At 43.4% G+C, this 19,476-nt stretch overlaps 1 protein-coding gene across 3 annotated transcripts; it reads right to left on the bottom strand.

Moving 5' to 3' along the window:
* Positions 1 to 4,188: 4,188 nt before the first annotated feature.
* PLIN2 (perilipin 2) lies at positions 4,189 to 18,759 on the bottom strand. 3 transcript variants are annotated; one of them, XM_068974140.1, is made up of 9 exons: positions 18,717 to 18,759; positions 17,698 to 17,752; positions 17,410 to 17,605; positions 15,356 to 15,438; positions 14,268 to 14,553; positions 13,130 to 13,311; positions 11,556 to 11,690; positions 10,018 to 10,308; positions 4,189 to 4,473 (listed from the first exon to the last, which is right to left on the bottom strand). In XM_068974140.1, exons 2-9 carry the CDS (start codon positions 17,725 to 17,727, stop codon positions 4,333 to 4,335), a joined length of 1,344 nt encoding a protein of 447 aa, XP_068830241.1. In that variant the 5' UTR covers positions 17,728 to 17,752; positions 18,717 to 18,759; the 3' UTR covers positions 4,189 to 4,332. The 3 variants fall into 3 exon arrangements, with proteins under 3 accessions (XP_068830241.1, XP_068830239.1, XP_068830240.1); XM_068974138.1 differs by lacking the exon at positions 4,189 to 4,473 and having other exon boundaries at positions 9,285 to 10,308; XM_068974139.1 differs by lacking the exon at positions 4,189 to 4,473 and having other exon boundaries at positions 9,285 to 10,308; positions 18,713 to 18,739.
* Between the last annotated feature and the right edge of the window lie 717 nt (positions 18,760 to 19,476).

The raw sequence follows: 19,476 nt of genomic DNA, 5'->3' as shown, positions 1-19,476 counted from the left end.
CTTCGCGGTAGGCAGGGCCCGCCAAAGGAAGAAAGCACAGGCTCCAAGGACTGAGAGGGCCCCTCAGGGTTCTTCCCTAAGGGCAGCCTAAGGTGGCTGCGGCCCCTCCACTGCCAACACTTGAACCTCTCTCGTTCGGAGCCATTTCGCCTCAAATGGCCTCAAGTAGCCTGAAATTCTAAAGTCTCAGGAAAATAGAACCTCTAACTGTAGTACCGCACAGCGGCCAGAGCGAAGACACCACAAACCGAGCGTCCCGCGCTTCCGGAAGACGCCGCCCGACTCCTGGCGGAGGACGGACTTCCTGGGAGGATTATATCTCCCGCCATGCAATGCGCCCTCCCCTCGGTCTTTTCCGCCCAAGACCGGCGGGGAACAACAAGACCCATAAGGCTTTGCGGGGCTGGGGAACTTTTTCGCGCTTGCAGGCTTTAGCACGGCATTGTTTGGCTTCGCGCTTTCTGACTTTTTGTCTGATCTCTGTGTTTCCTTTCGCTCGTATATGCCTACTACGTCAGATAAAAACCACAGGCCGTTATTCAGTGTAGTAGAAAAGGCATTCTCAGCTATTCTCAGTATATGTGTAACCCTGAGCATGTCGCCTCATTTCTGAGTGTCGGGTCTATTATTAATAAAATCTTCTATGCCCTAAAGTGCCCTAACCCTAAAGTTCCTTTCAGCTTCTTACTTTAAGAAATCTACGCATATACCTTTCCTCTGCAGCCCTGTCAATTGATGATTGCTTTCTCCTCAACGTGCCGTATATCAATACAACCAGACCTGGAAATGGGGTGGGTATCCTACTTATTTCTTATCACCAGTTTAGCCATTATTGCCTCACTAAAACCACCAGCTTATTTGAAATGTATGCGGTCACCCACAACTCTTCCTTGTGGAGGTCAAGTATAAGATCTCCAGGTTGCTGGACCTTGTTCTGAAATTTCGCATTTAATTCTCTGTCTCCAACGTTACTCCTGTAATAATTTTTTGATGATTTCATTGTCCATGTATTGCCCTTTCCAATGCCCTGGCCTCTCAGTTTCTTGACCTCTTCTCAGCACCCTAGCCCCCTTCTCTTTGCCAGATTTATCTGGCAGAAAACAAATCACTATTGAATCAGTTCTCTGCCTACTCCATACCTGAAGTTTAGCAGTTTAATGCAATCATGATGCCTGGTGTCATCCAAAATTCATGATAACTGAAGTAGACTCTTAGGCCTGCCCCCTCCACCCTACTGTTTTTCCCAAATCTCACTCTCCAGACAATTATACATATATTCTTTCCTCTCTTGATCTTCCAGTATCTTCTTCCTCCTCACTCTCAATGATGAACTTTGTTCTTAGTCGATAGGTGCTTCCCAAAAAGAACCTCCATCAACAATCTACCAGTCTGCCTATATCTATGCCCATATAGTCTTCCTTGTCTCATTAATCTGGGTGATTCAGGGCGTAGCTACCTAAGACCAAGCCTCTCACTCATTTGATATGCTGTATTCCTTTTCTCACACTCCAGTATTTGTCCTCTACTCTCTCCTGCATCATCAGTTCTCCCCTCAGTATATAAACATGCTGTTAATATCGTCCATATAGGCCATTACAGATTATTGAATAGAGTTCCCTCTGCTATACAACAGGTTTTTATTACTACCTATGTTATATATAAGGGCTTCCCTTGTGGCTCCAGCAGAAGATGCAGGTTTGATCCATGGGTCCAGAAGATCCCCTGGAGATGGAAATGGCAACCCACTCGTTTTCTTGCCTGGGAAATCCCATGGACAGAGGAGCCTAGTGGGCTACAGACTATGAGGTCGCAAAGAGTCGGACACGACTTAGTGACAAACTTTCACTGTCACTTTTCACGAAATTTTATATGTAATAGTGTGTATATTTCAATCCCAATCTCCCAGTTTATTCCTCCCCTCCCTTATCCCCTGGTAACTATGTTTGTTTTCTACATCTGTGAGTCTACTTCTGTTCTGTAAAAAAGGTCATTTGTACTCTTTTTTTTAGATTCCATATATAAGTGATATCATATGGTATTTGCATCTGACTTACTTCACATCTCTAGGTCCATCCATGTTGCTGCAAATGGCATTATATTGTTCTTTTTCATGGCTGAGTAATATTCCATTGTATATATGTACTACGTCTTCTTTATCCACTCCCCTGTAAATGGACATTTAGGTTGCCTCCATGTTCTGGCTACTGAAAGTTGGGATGTAGGTATCCTTTTGTTTGTTTTTAATAATACAATTTTTTTTAAAATTTTGCAAGTCCTTTTATTTTTAATACTTTGGCTGCACCTGGTCTCAGTTGCAGCATGTAAGATCTAGTTCCCTGACCAGGAATAGAACCCAGGCTCTCTGCATTAGGAAGCATGGAGTCCTAGCTACTGAACACCCAGGAAAATCCCTGTTTTCAATAATATAATTGCAGTTTTTTTCATTTCCCCTCCCCTTTTTCTTACAAGTAATCTGTTGAAGAACCAGGGCTACTTGACCTGAATAATTTTCCCTGGTCTGGATTTCACTGATTGCATCCTCATGATACAGTTCAACATGTCCCACCGTCCCTGTCCTCTGTATTCCCTTCAAATTGACACCTGGCTCCAGAGGATTGACCAGACTCATGTATGATGCCTTTGGTAACACTAGATGATGGTTGGTGTAGGCTTCTTCATCAGAAAGTATGCAATATCTGTTTATACCATTGACAGGCATTAATGCTAAGTGCCTAGATCCATAATTCACAAATGATTGCAAAATGTTGAAATTCTAATTTACCGTTTGTTACAGGCTGAATGTTTGTGTCCCCCTGCCAAAAATTTGTAGGTTGAAACCCTGTTGCTCAATGTGATAGTATTAGAAGGTTGGGTCTTTGCGATGCAATTAGGGTTAGATGCAGTCATAAGGGTAAAGCCCTCATGAATGGAACTACAAGAGGGTTTGCTTCCTGTCTCTGCTCTTCCCACTACATGGTGATACACTGAGAAGCCAACTCTCTGCAACCCAGAAGGGCCTTCACCAAAACCTGACTCTGCTGCACCCTTATCTCAGACTTCCAGCCTCCAGAACTGTGGGAAACAAATATTTGTTGTTTCAACCACTTAGTCTAAGGTAATTGGTAATAGCAGTCCCAACTAAGATACCAATTTCTTTTTCATTTGTCAGAGGGAATAGGAATACTTTTATGAGAGACGTTTTCCCTCATTTACTATTTGTTTACCTAGGAGTGAAGACATAAAGAAGGATAAACTCTTGATTCTTTCATTTTATTTACCAGTTTTCAAGATAATGAGTTGGTTTGCTATCATCCCCCTAAAGTGACCAATTAGGTTATTAGGTTGTGTGTGTGTGTATATAATGATATTTTGAATCCCATCAAATGTGAACAGCATCAAATCTTCAATCTACTGTAATTATTCTTATTGAAGTTCAGATTGTTCCATCTTTAGTCAATGGGAACTTCTTCAAATCAGCTTCTTTTCTACCTGAAATAGCAAGAAGGTCAAGGCTCATTTTGTACATTTCCTGCCCCAGACCTGGAATCAGCCATTTCTTCAAGACGTACTGCTTTCTCTAGTGGGAAAAGGTATTTCAGAATTACAATCTAGACAGTAGGGATGTTCCTCAATACTGCGCTAACCATTGTTTGTACAATTTTCTTAACTAATACTTATGTAATGCTGTTCTGTGCCAGGCATTGCTCTAAGATTTTCCAAATGTTTATGCTTCATAATAAACCTACAATTATCCTTACAGATAAGGAACTTGAGGTACAGAAAAACTAAGTTTAAGGTCATATAGCTAATAAGTGACAGGGCCAAGATTAGAACCCAGAGTCTGAACCTTTACCCATCATGATATGGTTCCTCTCATTTGACCTGTTTTTAGTCATATGCCTACCCCCAGGCCAGAGAAAACAAAACAATCCTTGACTAACAGACCCACTGAGACAACCCCTTCTCCCCCACGCCAAAAGAAACAAAGGTGCTGTTAGCGGAAGAAACAGTAATAAATTCGAAGAGGAAAAGAAAACAGTCCAATATATCAGTTTGAAAAAAAAAAAAAACACTGATTCAAGAGCCCATTTTTTATTATAGGCATTTTGATTATTAAACTTTGAAGAATTATATAAAATAATATATAATGCAGAACTAGAATCTGTTACAAAAGATTGGGTCAATCAGGGTTTCATTACAATTAAGACCAAGTAGTCAAAAAAAGAGATGAACCCCTAACAATTAATCCCTAAAGCCACAGGAATGAACACAAGCAAACATGAAGTTTAATGTGACACAAACTGTGTATTCAGCAAATGGAGATTTTTCTTGTTAGTTATTCAATATTTTGCCCTGAGAAGGCTCAGGGCCATTAGCATGAGAATGATTTGGTCCATCCTCCTCTTCCAAAGCTATAATATCTGGAATTTCATCAGTCTCAGATGTGAAGTCTGTGATACTGAAATCAAGTGCCTGTAAAAAAAAAAAAAAATCTTGGATATTAAACCAAACACTAAAGAAATGAGTGGTCAATTCCAGGTGAGCTCTTAGAAACACAAATTAATACATGAACTTTACTTTCTCGAAAACTATGCTTTCTTGAAGATGTTTATAGTCTTATCCCCACAATTCATTCATATTATAACTAAGAAACATCTCTTTACAAGGAAACCAACTAGTGGTAGAACATATGAAATGAAAGCTTTTGAAATTACAAGCTATGAAGCATTTCTGGTTATTCATCTATTATTCTCCTAAAAACAATAATACTCCACTTTTCCATGTTCTGATTTCCAATACTATAAACAGTTTGGAAAATGTCTAGGAACTGAAGAAGCAAAAGGTTTTGAATAGTTGAAACAGCCATCACAAAGCCCTAGCTCTTGTCTGCATAGAGAAGGCTTTTAGGGATAAGGAGTTCAATTAACTCTTACTTTACATACAGTGATGATAAGCAAAGTAGTATTTCTTAACTAACAGATGACTAGAAACAGAAAAGGTATAATAAGTTACTAAAGGCTAAATCTTGATAGTAGAGGAAAAAAATCTAGCTGATTATCTAACGGAGACAAAATAACTAACAACAACAAAAACCCATCAAAAAACAGATGGGAGAATGAGGAGTTAGCGCTTAATAGGTTCAACCTTTATGCTTGGGATAATGATATAGTTCTGGAAATGGGTAGTGGTGATGCTGCAGAACACTGAAAATGTACTCAATACCAATGAACTGTACACTTAAGAAGAGCTAAGATGGTAAACTCGATGGTATGTATGCATGTGTGCTAAGTCACTTCAGTTGTGTCCGACTCTGTGCAATCCAATAGACTCTTTAGCCCACCAGGGTCCTCTGTCCATGGAATTGTGCAGGCAAGAATACTGGAGTGGGTTGCCATGCCCTCTTCCAGGGGATCTTCCTGACCCAGCAATTGAACTCAAGTCTTTTATATCTTATGCATTGGCGGGCAGGTTCTTTACCACCACCACCACCTGGGAAGCCCTATGTTATGTATATTTTGCCACAATATTTTTTAAAGTAGTTTTAAAAAAATACATGAAGAGAGAATCTTTCTTTTTATTGGGTCTCTTACCTGGCTGTCTGTGGCCCTTACTGCACTTTTCCCTAAAAACCCAGGTGCTCAGAGGACAGTCCAAGACTGAGGTAAAAAGACTTCCACTATTTATTCCTGAGGCTGTTTGGGAAGATCAAACTACACTCCAGATCTTCATGAATTTTCACTTTGCAAAGATTATACCCAACCTGACACCCACAAAAGCCAACAACACTGATACACTGATGACAATACTGATAAACTGATGCAGGGAATCAGCCAGGCAAGTCAACAATTGCAATTTTATTCTTTTTAAGTTAAAAGATGTACCTTGCTCAGCTCTCTCTTCCGATCTATTTCTATTAAATGTATATTTTAATATCCACTACCAGTAGTTTTAATAAATGTAGAATAGAACAGGAAGCTACAACATAAGAAAATAGAGAGGGATTTTTTTGAGTCCTAAGCAAGCAGGAGTTTTCTCCTATCAGAGGCTAGACTGCTAAAACAGAAAACACAAGCACTTTGACATCAGTAACACATTGGACTAAGTCCCTACTCTGCCACTTGTCTCTTTTCAGTCTCAGTTTTCTCACCTGTCAAGTGAGGAAAATTCCTAATTGATTGTGTGCCAAGTGAGGAATAAAGATTGTATGGGCCTAGCTTGTAAAAGGTACTCAATAAATAGTAGCTTTAATTCTCTTTAGTTTCTTAAATACCACCCTGTCACACACATAAACCTCTAAAGTCACCTGCCGATCAGGAACTACTGGCCTAAGGTAGAGTTCTTTGCAGAAGATTGGAGGTTCCACACTTGTGGGTTAGGAAAAAAACCTCCACCACCACCAAAAACGGGGCCTCTAGTCCGTGAGATGTTTGGGAGAACCATATGAATAATTCACCTTCCATATATCCAGAATGAGTCAGAGTATCTAATTTTCATTAGTTTTGACCATCACCAAAACCTATTTGGTGGGCTTGGGAAAGAAAAGGGTGGGGGAGTAAAGAGGTAGCCATAGTCTATCAAGTTTATTTGGTGAGTTTAATTTAAAATGTGGTGGTTGGGACTGCCCTGGTGGTCCAGTGGCTAAGACACTGTGCTTCCAATGCAGGCGGCTCAGGTTTGATTCCTAGTCAGGGAACTAAGATGCCACATGACATATGGAGCAGCCAAAAATTTTTTTAATTAAAAGAAGAAAGAATGTAGTGGTTGTGCTTGGCCATCTTCATAAGGTTTTCAGAAATGTGGCACAAGAGAAATCACTTTGCAGATTTATAAAATAAATTCCTTTTCACTGACATAAAAAACTATAGTTTGGAAGGAATATGAGGAGACTCTTGCCCATCAGGCATTCTGGGACCAAACTCAGAATAATATGCTTATTATGAAACAAATGAGATAATAACAGTCCCTCCCTGCAAAGACATTCAAGAAAACCAAGTGACTGTGCCAGGGTTCCAGGGAGTGACATCATTTTTGCAGGTTGTTCACCATACAACCATAAGAGGGCAGCACTCATTCACAAACTTCCTTGGTATTTACTCAGATAATTTTCCAGAAGGTGGCACTGCAGGTGGGGCTACTACAGAAATAAAAACAGCATCTGGGGGAATTTTACTTGCTGGTAATCATGTATGTACAAGCAGTGCTCATAAACATGACACAGAGTCAGGAAAACAGACTGATTTTGAAATAGAAAATAATTGTGGCTCAGATGTAAAGAGTCTGCCTGCAATGCAGGAGACCCAGGTTTGATCCCTGGGTAGGGAAGGTCCCCTGAAGAAGGAAATGGCAACCCACTCCAGTATTCTTGTCTGGAGAATTCCACGATGGAGGAGCCTCCGTGGGTCACAAGGAGTCAGACACGACTGAGTGACTAACACACATGCCTATGTTTCCTTGACATCAGTCTTAGTATTACTTACTTTCTTTGATCTGTCTCTTTAGGCAATGACAACAAAAGCAAAAGTAAACAAATGGGGACCAAATCAAACTAAGAAGCTTTTGCATAGTGAAGGAAACTTTCAACAAAATTAAAAAGCAACCTGTTGAATGGGAGAAGATACTGGGTTGGCCAAAATGTTCATTTGGGCTTTTCTGTACCATCTAGGCTTAGTCAGTTTTTTTCCCCTCAAAATAATTGTCCTCCTTGGGGAAAGGTCTGTTAAACTAAAACTGCTAGTTTATCCGATAATAAAGCAAGGACACCATGCATTTTGAGACATGTAGACAACAAAATGACATGCATGTAGGCACAAACTTGAGACACAAAGTCAGACAAAACCATGTCAGTGTGCTCATGGGAAAAGCAAAGTTGGTGGTGTTCTTCCAGAAGCTAACAGAAGTCTGCTTTATACTCTGTCTTGCTCACTCAGAACAGCTTTGAGATCTGTCTCCTTTTCATAGGCAATTCAGTAGGTACTATTACTCTTACAAAGGGGAACCAGAAACTTTACCTTCCATATAAGGAAGCCTGTGTACAGCTGTAGTATATGAACTTTCCAATATATGAACTTTCCGACCAATCACAATCAGCCATAAAATACCACCCTTGGAGTTCTGAGGCAAATGATAGCAGGGTCCTGTCCAATTTGGACTAAAAAAAGAAAAAAAAATTTAAGAGGTAGATTCTCTAGAAAAGCCACTCACTAGGGACAGGCAGGCGAGGGCATGGATTGGCTCCACCCTGGAAGCCCATCAATCATGCCAGTCCACTTTTCCAGAAACCAGAAGCTCCACTTCAAGTATCTCAGGGAGCCCCTCCAACTGAGCTCACATGTCTGTGGACTCCCGGAGCTACCTCAAGGGGAAAAAATTAGTTCTCTGACTTAGTAAGGTTTGAGAGCTCATTCACGTAAGTGCACGTAAAGCTATATGCTGCTTCCTTGTTTTCATGGGGAGACAGGGCAAAGCAGGGCAGAAAAAGGAGACAAGTTTCGACTTAGACTTCGGTTCTGCTGAAGGGCAGGTCAGGCCTTCAGTATTTAGCTCTATTTCACAAGTTCTAAGATTGGCTTTTTTTGAAAAAGTTTGGCATACTGCAGCTTTGTTATGAGGAGGTCTATGTTTCCTACATAATCAACCCACACTATAGAAGCCTGATCACCCTAGGCAGCAGGTAGTAGGAACTCCTTTCTACAGGGGGTTCGAAGTCTTCCTTTTTCTAATTATCTTCATGTGGTCTTCTAAAGGTACCTCACCCACCACTGAGGTTAGTGCCTTTCTACCAAAGTGACAACATGGTACATTAAGTCCAGCTGGGACTGGACACTGAACAATCTCATTCCTCACATGTGAGATGGCCCCTTAGCAAGAAATGCTGCTACTTTTACATGAGACTGATGCAGTCACTCACTCATGCGCTCCCTCTCAGCTGATTTCTTTTCAGCAAAGCAGTCAGGTACTTATGTACCTCCTTCTACTGGATTAAAAACACGCTTTCAGGGGTCCAGTAAACAGTCAAATGAAAGGAACCACCACCACCACCTAATACCATTCTTAAAGGAACATTAGCTTTTGTTATGAAACATTCCATTTTTAACATTAGTCTTCCAATGTTTATACCAACTGCCCCCTGCCCCCAGGCCATTTGAATTCATATGTATTAAAAACCCTGTCAAGGAGGCGAAGCAGTTCGAAGAATGCCACACAAAAAGCACATGTAACACATAGCATAAAACCGATCTATTCTGCAGTGAATTTTATTGAATTCAAAGGAGGCACTTCTTTATGAAAAAATAGAAAACCCAGGGTACACAAGCATGCATTGTGAGACAAACCAGAGTTGAGGCCTGCTCAGAGCAGACCCCAATTCATACAGCAGCCTACAGGAAGGTGTTTTTATTCAGTACAGACAGCAACAGTAAATAGCAAAAGAATGAGGCCATAAACGCCCTGAAACATGTGCGACTTCTAGACAGGCTCTGACCACTCTATTATTCTTTTCTTTTCAGCCAATTAAGTAACAGACTTCCCTGGTGGCTCAGAGGTTGAAGTGTCTGCCTGGAATGCAGGAGACCAGGGTTCGATCCCTGGGTCAGGAAGATCCCCTGGAGAAGGAAATGGCAACCCACTCCAGTACTCTTGCCTGGAGAATCCCATGGAGGGAGGAGCCTGGTAGGCTACAGTCCATGGGGTCGCAAAGAGTCGGACACGACTGAGCGACTTCACTTTCACTTTCTTTCAAGTAACAGAACTTATGCACTAATGCAGAAACTTTATAGCTCTTATGCCAGTTGGAAATGACTGAAGTGGAGACCTTTTTGCCTCATTAGCTGCCTGCCTACTTCACAGCTGTCTAGCAGGTGTGTCAGCTCAAGAGGAGCTGTCATCTGGCTGGCTGCCCTGTGCATTGCTGACAGGGACAGGTTTAGGGTGTTTTCTACTCCGCCTGCCAGGCCTCCTGGCTGTACCTGGGGCCTGAGCACTCTCAGACTCGGTCACCTGCGGATAAAAGGGACCTACCAGCCAGTTGAGGGGTGTGTTGTTAACAAGATAATCCATCACATCATCTAAAGACTCCTTCATTTTCTGCAGCTGCCCCTTGCTGGAAGCGAGGAGGCCATCAGACACTTCTTTAAAGGAGGCAGCATTGCGAAACACAGAGTAGATGTCACCAGCCATCACTCCCAAGTGGTTGGCCTGATCTTGAATGTTCTGCGGTAACCCCTGGATGTTGGACAGGAGGGTGTGGCACGTGGTCTGGAGCTGCTGAGTCAGGTTCCGGGCAATAGCAAGAGTACGTGATTCAATGTGCTGCAAGTAAGACAAGTTTAAGAATGAGCTGTGGATTCAACAGTGGTATGTGTGACTTAGTTCACGTACATTCAGCTGGGATACGTACACCACACATGTGGATTCTTTAACTTTTTAAAATTCTCACAACATCCCTGAGTGTGGCAGTATTATTTCACATTTCATAGGCAGAACATACAGCTTCCCAGGTAGCTTAACTGGTAAAGAATCTGCCTGCAATGCAGGAGACTCTGGTTCGATTCCTGGGTGGGGAAGATCCCCTGGAGAAGGGAGAGGCTACCCACTCCAGTATTCTTGGGTTTCCCTTGTGGCTCAGATGGTAAAGAATATGCCAGCAATGCGGGAGACCTGGGTTCGATCCCTGGGTTGGAAACTGGAGGAGGGCATGGCAACTTCAGTACTCTTGCCTGGAGAATCCCCATGGACAGAGGAGCCTGGTGGGCTACAGTCCGTGAGGTCGCAGAGTTGGACACGACTGAGTGACTAGGTGCAGCACAGGCAGAACATAAGCTATGCCCCAGAAAACAGCTGGAAAATGGCTGAGCTGGGATTTGAACTACTGCTGAGTCTTCAAAGTTCATGGTCTTAAGCAGAAGGAACATAACAGGGGAGACTGGACAGAAGGAAAATACCCTCCACATTAATAGGGCAACCAGAATGTTCTTTCTTCAAGTGAGACATGATATAAACAAATGATGAATGTTACTTTCAAGGGCAAGTGTATATTAGCTTTTGGAAGATAAAGAACCACTTTCTAGGACTACAATATGATATTTCTTCTGTCTGGAACATTCACCCCTTTAATGCCCTTTCACCTAGTTTATTCACTCCTTAGGTCTCAACTGACCACTCATCTCTTCCAGCAAACCATCTGACTCACCCATCCTCACTCCAAGGTTGAGTTAGTACCCTTCCTACAAAGCATTCTCATAGCAACTCTATTTATACTATCCAAAAAAACCCACTATGGCAGTAAAGATACCTGTATTCACTTAGCTTGTCCCTTTTATGTGGGAAATGCCTGTTTCTCAGGTAGCTGTGTCCTGACTGGGGCAATATACCTATCTGTAAGTTGTTAAAGTCACTGCCCATTTTTGCTTCTATCATATAACAAGCAACTAATGTATCCTGTATTGTTCAACTTTTGCTAGAGAAGAATATTCTAAGAGGAATAATAAGAACACTGAGATACCTGGTAAGAATTTCTACACAGTCTGTAGTGGATGACTCTGTCCCAGTTGTCTCACCTCAGCACAGTGGGATTCATCTGTATCATCGTAGCCGATGCTTCTCTTCCACTCCAGCCAGGACAGATAGAGCTTATCCTGTGCATCCTGAATCTTCTGGTTGGCATTATGCACATTCTTCCTGGCAAGTTCAATCTAGAACATGTTGGAAGAAGACAAAGAACCAACTATTAATAGATATTCATATTAGCCTGTTCTCAGGTCTATGATGTAAACCAGCCATCATCAATTCTTACAGAAATTCTTGGTATTTAAGGAGATATCTCTGATAGCATATCTCTGATAGCGTATCAGAGATAGCACTGTTCTGTTCTGCCCTGTGTTAGTTGCTCAATCATGTCGGATTACGTGTCAGATTATTTGGGACCCGGTGGACTGTAGCCTGCTAGGTTCCTCTGTCCATGGGATTCTCTAGGCAAGAATACTAGAGTAGGTTGCCATTCCCTGCTGCTGCTGCTGCTAAGTCGCTTCAGTCATGTCCGATTCTGTGCGATCCCATAGACAGGAGCCCACCAGGCTCCCCCGTCCCTGGGATTCTCCAGGCAAGAACACTGGAGTGGGTTGCCATTTCCTTCTCCAGTGCATGAAAGTGAAAAGTGAAAGTGAAGTCGCTCAGTCATGTCCGACTCTTAGCAACCCCATGGACAGCAGCCCACCAGACTCCTCTGTCCATGGGATTTTCCAGGCAAGAGTACTGGGTGGGGTGCCATTGCCTTCTCCGTGCCATTCCCTACTCCAGGGGATATTCCCAACCCAGAGACTGAACCTGAGTCTCCTGCATTGCAAACAGATTCTTTCCCATCTGAGCCACCAGAGAAGCCCAAGAGCATTGTTACTCGTTATCAATATGTATAAGTCAGCCAAGCAGCCATAGGACTTTACTGCCTCTTATTTATTAAACCACTATCTCCAATTTCCCTCTGGTTTAACACAGGTATGGCAACTGAAGGCAACTGAAATTTAGCATGTATATAATATAATGAAAGAGAAAGGAACTTAAACTTCCTCTTCCCTGCTGCCAGCCACCTGCTTCCCCTTCCAAGAGTAAACTGGTTTCTAACGGCTGAACGATGCATGCTCTTCTATAACTTGGCAATCCTTCAAGGCTACTCAGCAGTCTTTCGTGATGCATCAATGTAATCAGTCTATTAGTTGCTGTGCACTGTTTACACTCTTTTGCAACTCTGAATGAATATACATTTCTAGAAGAAAAGCTGCTCCAGGCACAGGTGTGTCTCTTTAACTTTCCTCTTGCCCTTGAATCCTCCAGAAGTGCAAAAACACAGGTACACTTCTCCTCTACACCATCGCCCACAGAATCTAGCTTTGCAAATGCCACCAGACAGGAAAGGAAATCAGTGATCTGACCACTCAGAGTAAGATTAACACCGCTTCATGTATTCAGCTAATTACATACTTCCTTTTCTGTGAGTTTTCTATATACTCTTGGCCCATTTTTCTACTGGCTTGTTCATAAGGTAAGATTAAAATTCCTGGATTTTATGATTTCGTTTATCCTAATCCCAGAGATAAATGAACTCACTTCAGCTACCTTTAAATGAAGTTGTACTCACCAGGTTGAAGGTGGAATGGAGCTGAGAAATGGTTTCCTGGCCTCTTTGCTTAGCTTCTTCAATCCTGCAGAGGGCCTGCTGGTAGGCCCGTGAGCGCAGCTTGGTGGATAGAGATCCCAGTCTAACATAGTAACTCGGCTTCTGAACCATATCAAATCCTTCCACTTTTTTGGCTTCTTTTTCTAAAGTTTTAAAGAAGGGGGGAAAAAAATGGAAGCCTTAGGGATCACAGCTCTAAGTGCTCTAAGTGACAAGGCCTAAACTCTTAACTTGGATCTTGTCTTCGTTGATTCTACCCACCCATCTGGTAATTATCCACCCCTTTGCCCAAGATGGCTCCTATCTGCTGTTGGGCTTGGCAACCCAAAACACGTCACTGTGACATGTCATCGACACAGGTCTCTTCCCACCAGAGTGTCTTCCCTGGCACACAGTAAGCACTAAATATTTAATAATCCCAGACAGTAGCCCACAAAGGGCAATCCATTTGTAGAAAGTATTTCTTTAGGTTAATTTCTCTGGAAGTTTCAAAAGTTACTATGTACAAAAGAATCCGCCTGCAATGCAGAAGACCTGGGTTTGATCCCTGGCTTGGGAAGATTCCCTGGAGAAGGGAAGGGCAACCCACTCCAGTATTCTTGCCTGGAAAATCCCATTGACAGAGGAACCTAATGGGCTACAGCCCATGGGGTCGCAAAGCACTGGACACAACTGAGCAACTGAGAACCCACACATGCGGACAGTGGGGGTGGGATGGGGGAATGGAGACTGACTGTCAACAGGCATGAGAGATCATGAGCTTTACTCTTTGGGGGTGACAGAACTTTTATCTTTGGGGATGACAAAAATATTCTACATCTGGATCATGGTGAGGCTCATGCAACCAAAAATGTAGAAGGAAAACAGGTGAATTTTTTTGGCATAAAAAAGTATATCTCAATGAAGCTGTTTAGAAAAATTGCTCTAAGATACAAAACACTGGAAGAAGTTCCTTGGTGGCCTAGTAGTTAGGGTTCTGGACTTTCACTGCCGTGGCCCGGGTTCAATTCTTGGTCAGGGAACTGAAATCCCATAAGCTGCATGGCATGGCAAAAAAGGAAAGATACAAAACATTATTTCAAGGCAAAAATCCAATTACCTAGTTCATCCTTAGTAAGAGGGAGGTACTGGTCGACCAGCAGCTCCGATTTGGTGAGTGCATTTTCTACTCCACTGCTCATCAGCTGCATCATCCAACTTCCTAGGACGGTGTTAATGCTGCCACTGACCACAGACTTGGTCTTCTCCACACTCCCAGTCACAGCTCCCTTGGTCCTGTCCACCACCCCAGTGATTGTGCTGGTCACAGAATCCTTGGCCCCCGTCACAGTCGTCGTCACAGCATCTTTTGCCCCAGTCATAGCCCCTTTGGCATTGGCCACAACCTATGGGGAAAAAAAGCAGGCCATCTGACTGGTGAGAAACATGGGCATAGATACCTATAGAAAGGTCTTAACTAAGGCAGCACAGTTGAAGAGTTAAAGGATGAGTCTGGCCCTTTTACTTTCTAGTTGTGGGTCTTGGACAAGTAACTGAGAGTTGATGAGCCTCAATTTTCTTAACAGGTATAAATGCCCTACCTGCCACCACTCAAAGGTTGTCAGAAGACCAAAAGAGGGAAATGGATAAAAAACTTGTCGAAGTTTTTTTCTTTCTGTTTTAAACTAGATGAACCTGTAGTGAGGCACAAGTGGGACTCTAGAGAAAAGTGGCATTTTCCATTGACATGCTTCTACTGAGCCCCTCATACATGCCTGCAAGCAGAGACACAGGTATCATGCACACCGCCCCAGGCTGACACACAGGCAGATGTACCAGTTCCCCAGTCTACTGGCTGTGCTCTCAGATACCAAGTAAGAAAAGGTTCTATTCACCACCTCTGCATTTATCCAATACCACATAAGACTCAGTGATTTAAGGAAGCAATTTCACCTGCAGAGATGAAGCCACAAATTTAACAGAGATCAGACTAAAGTCTGGCCCAAAGGTGGATACCTCATCTCTGCTTCTTAAGACAACCTGATAACAGTTCAGGAAGTAAGAGAGTGGTCATTACTCTTTCAAAAATATATTCAAGGCTGGAACAAATAAGTACTGCCTGTTTGTGGCCTCCAACAGTCTGTATTAAATAGATAAAACTTAAAAAATGTGAGGTGGCAAGCCTCAGCACTCTTGTCCCAAGCTCACCTGATTTGTTGGCTGATTCAGAATAGGCAGCTTCTCCTCAATCCTGTCTAGCCCCTTACAGGCATAGGTATTGGCAACAGCAACTAGAAGAATCACAAATGGTGAAAATGTTAATAGTCTGGTAAGAGTGAACACATAACTTGAACCTTTATTCTTACTATGGAAAAACAGCAAAAAATATTTATTTTAATTTACCACACAATACTTTTGTCTGGTTTCTCCAGTTCAGAAAGGAGATCCTTGCGAGGTTTCCAGCAGCTTCCTTCTACTGACAGGGAAAGAAGGATGTGTGTCTGTGGTGGGGGTAGGGGAGCAGCAAGCTGAGGCAGTGACAAGCCAACAAGGAAGGTGGCCAGGAAGCCTCTTCCTCATCAGTTGTCCTCTAAGGTTAAAAGAAACCAGGCTTCACCCGAATCCTCATTCAGGGAATGAGGTATCTGAAAACCCTCAAAATTAGCATTTCCATGTTAGTCTAATCTCTGCTGCTGCTGCTGCTGCTAAGTCGCTTCAGTCATGTCCAACTCTGTGTGACCCCATAGACAGCAGCCCACCAGGCTCCCCCGTCCCTGGGATTCTCCAGGCAAGAACACTGGAGTGGGTTGCCATTTCCTATCCAATGCATGAAAGTGAAAGTGAAGTCGCTCAGTCGTGTCCAACTCTTCGAGACCCCATGGACTGCAGCCCACCAGGCCCTCCGTCCATGGGATTTTCCAGGCAAGAGTACTGGAATGGGGTGCCATCGCCTTCTCCGAGTCTAATCTCTGCCTACACTTAATTCAGTAGGTGGCAGTATATTTGGGGTCATCACCAGGAAACAGTGTGCTAACAGCACCCTAGATCTCCCTAACGAGACCCAGAGTTTAGTCCAAGCTCCCCCACCGACACCCAACATTTGCAGAGCAGCAGAGTTGGAAAGCTGATTTCTAAAAGGCTCTCCATAATCCTAAAAGTCCATGATGTAATAATTTGTGAGAATGATTTAACCCGTTATTCCAAAGCAGATAATAAATGTGGAGAAACGGAAAATGCCACTCCTAGGTATATATATGAAAGAACATATGTCCACACAAAAACCTGTGTACAAGGGTTTGCATTAGCATTCATTGCTCATGATAGGCAAAAGCTAGAAGCAACCCAAACATCAACTGATGAATGAAAATGATATATCCACACAACAGAATATTAAATTATTCCATTTTCAAAAGAAATGAAATACTGAGATGATGCTACAATTTGGATGAAATTTGGAAACATTATGCTAAGTGAAAACTAGCCAGTCACAAAGGACCACATGTTTTATGACTCCATTCATATTACATGTCTAGGATATGCAAATCTATAAAGAGAAAATAGTAGTTGCCTAAGGTTGGGGAAGGGGGGGCGGTTGGTGGAGTGATTGAGAATAAGGTTTCTCTTTTTTTAAAAAAACATGGTAAAATATACAAAACAAACTTCACCATTTAAACTATTTTTAGGTGTACAATTCACTGGGACTCACAATATTGCTCATTCATAATATTGTGCAACCATTACCACTCTCATTTCCAGTACTTCTTCCTCATCCCAAATAGAAAGTGGAATGAGGTTTCTTTCTGGAGAGATGACAGTGTTCTAAAACTGATCATGGTGATGCCTAAACAACACTGTGAATATACTAAAAGCCACTGAATGGTACACTTTAAGTGGGCAATTTGTACACTGATTTATTTTTAAAGCAGTTCATGTATACTGTGTAGTCCCAAGGAAGTCAGTTATTTCAGTTTACTCACTGATTCCCCGTTTGATCTCACTTGCCAACAAAGAAACATCTCTGGGGAATTTCTTTTTTTTTTAATATCATATTTGCTGTTTGTTGCTCTGAAGCAAGCCTTCTATAACAATGAGCATCACCTGGCAGTTCTCAGAAAAGGCAGTATGTGTCTCAGGAAAGGCTGAGGATTCCCTGACTGATGAAAGCTCAGGGCGTAAGGCTAGCCTTCATTATTCAAACCAGCTTTGGGCTCAGTCGCAGTGACTACATGGGACTAAATTTTGAGGCCAAAATGAACACTCACTTTGTGGCTCTAACTTTTGGATGATTGGCAGCGCGCTGGTCACAGCCACAGAAGTGATGGTCTTCATGCCCTTCTCTGCCATCTCACACAGAGACTTCAAGTAAGGATGCTGATCCTTTGTACTGAGGTAAGCCGAGGACACCAGATCATACGTGGAGCTCACCAAGGGGAGGTTGGCCACCCTGGTCACCACACTCTGTAACCAAGAGGGAGGGAGGAGTTAACGTCTACAAAACATGGCTGGTGGGGAAAGGAATTAAGAATCGTCCGTCTATTTATAAATCATACCAGTTGTGGTTCAGCTGCAACAGATGCCATCTTTCTTGCTGGAGAAAGAAGAAATCTGCAGAAGAGAGGCTTATTTCAGAACACTGTGACAAGATTCCCAGATTAATTCTCCAACCCCAGGTTTCAAGTGAGCAAAATTCAAGATACAGTCAGTGGAGTCTGAACTGCTCCCACCCTCTGACTCTCAGAGGTCTCCCCTGAGAAAACAAGTCCTGAAAGAAGGCTTCAAAGCTCACGGGTACAATACACCAACTTGAAAAGTTCAATTCAATGCCTTCCCCACCAGGACATTAGAAACACCTTTTGAAGAAAAACATCTATCCACAAAAATGCTAACCAGGTAACATGCATGTAAAAACTAGGGAGATATTTCAAGGAGAAGGTATCTTGGGCAGTCAGGCCGATCAAGATGGAGCACTTTGGGGTGGGGGTGCGGGGAGTCAAACTTTTCCTGCCAAAGAACCGAAACAAGTTCAAGGGACATTAAGCACAGGGGATAAGGAGGTGCTCCAAGGATCAAGAAACTTTTCAGGGAGTTTTTAAATGTCACTTTGGTGTCCCCAACGGCCCACACCTACACAAAACAGCCTCACTGGTAAGCAGCAGGGCTGGGAAGGCAAGAACCAACCCCTTCGGAGCCACTCTGCGGCCGAGAGTTCCAATTTAACAAGAAATGAGAACCACGCCGAAGGCGGAAATCAGGCGCCAGTTATCAATAGCCCGTCCGCGTACCCCACAAAATTCATCTTTAAGACGATTTTCTCAGGCGTTTCCTTTTAACTAATGTCCTCTGGGGTCGATTGGAAACTGCTAGCCCCAACCCAACCAAGAAGCTACAAACGCACCAGGGAAGCGAGCAGAAAAGCAAGCCTCGATCAAGGAACAAAAGGGAGGGTGGAAACGCAGGGCCCAGACACCGCCCCTTCCCAGCCCGGGCCCCGAAACCGCCGCGAGGCGAGCGTCCGGCCCGAAGCCCGCGTTGGCCAAGCCACAGGGACCGCAGAGGGGCGCGCACCCACCAGCCTGCAGATGCCAAAGGACAGAGGTCCGGCGAGTCTGTGCGGCGTTCACAGCTCACCGACCCGCGCGCCGGAATATATACCCGCCCCGCCCCCGTGCCACGTGACCCCCGGCCCTCGGCCGGGGCGTAGCGGGCGGCCCTGCGTGGATCAAGAGTTGCTAGGGATCCCCGTGCAAAAATGCGGCGGGTGCCCACGCTGGCTTTGTAGTTTCGTAAAAGGAAGTGGGGCCCCGGAGGCTCAGCGGTAAAGAATCCGCCTCTAATTCAGAAGATGAGGGTTCAATCCCTGGGTCGGGAAGATGCCCTGGAGAAGGAAATGGCAACCCACTCCAGTGTTCTTGCCTGGAGAATCCCATGGACAGAGGATCCTGGCGGGCTACAGTCTATGGCACAAAGAGTCGGACACTACTGAACGACTCAGCCACCAAAAGGCAGCAGAGGAGTTGCCGCGAGGGACTCACTGTAACTAACCTGTTAATTTCCACCAGTTCTGGGAATAGAATTGTCTTTAAAAATGGAAACAATGGCGTTTGGACTGCTATTTATAGCAAACAAATAACTTCCAAAGTGTTGTGAAATTCTAAAGGATGACGGACCTGTTGAGAGGGCTATCGTGTTGCTCTTTTTACTTTAAAGTCAGTTTCTTCAACATCTGTCTAAAGTTGAATTGGAATTTCCAAAAAGGCCTTGAGAATATACTCTTCCAGCAAGACTAAAACCCAAATCACTGCGGTCTGATAGCTGCCTAAGTTTACTAT

This window comes from Capricornis sumatraensis, chromosome 6 (assembly GCF_032405125.1).
Source record: "Capricornis sumatraensis isolate serow.1 chromosome 6, serow.2, whole genome shotgun sequence".
NCBI lineage: Eukaryota > Metazoa > Chordata > Mammalia > Artiodactyla > Bovidae > Capricornis > Capricornis sumatraensis.
Note: the sequence above shows the minus strand (reverse complement) of the source record. Positions and strands in the feature narration are given on the sequence as shown.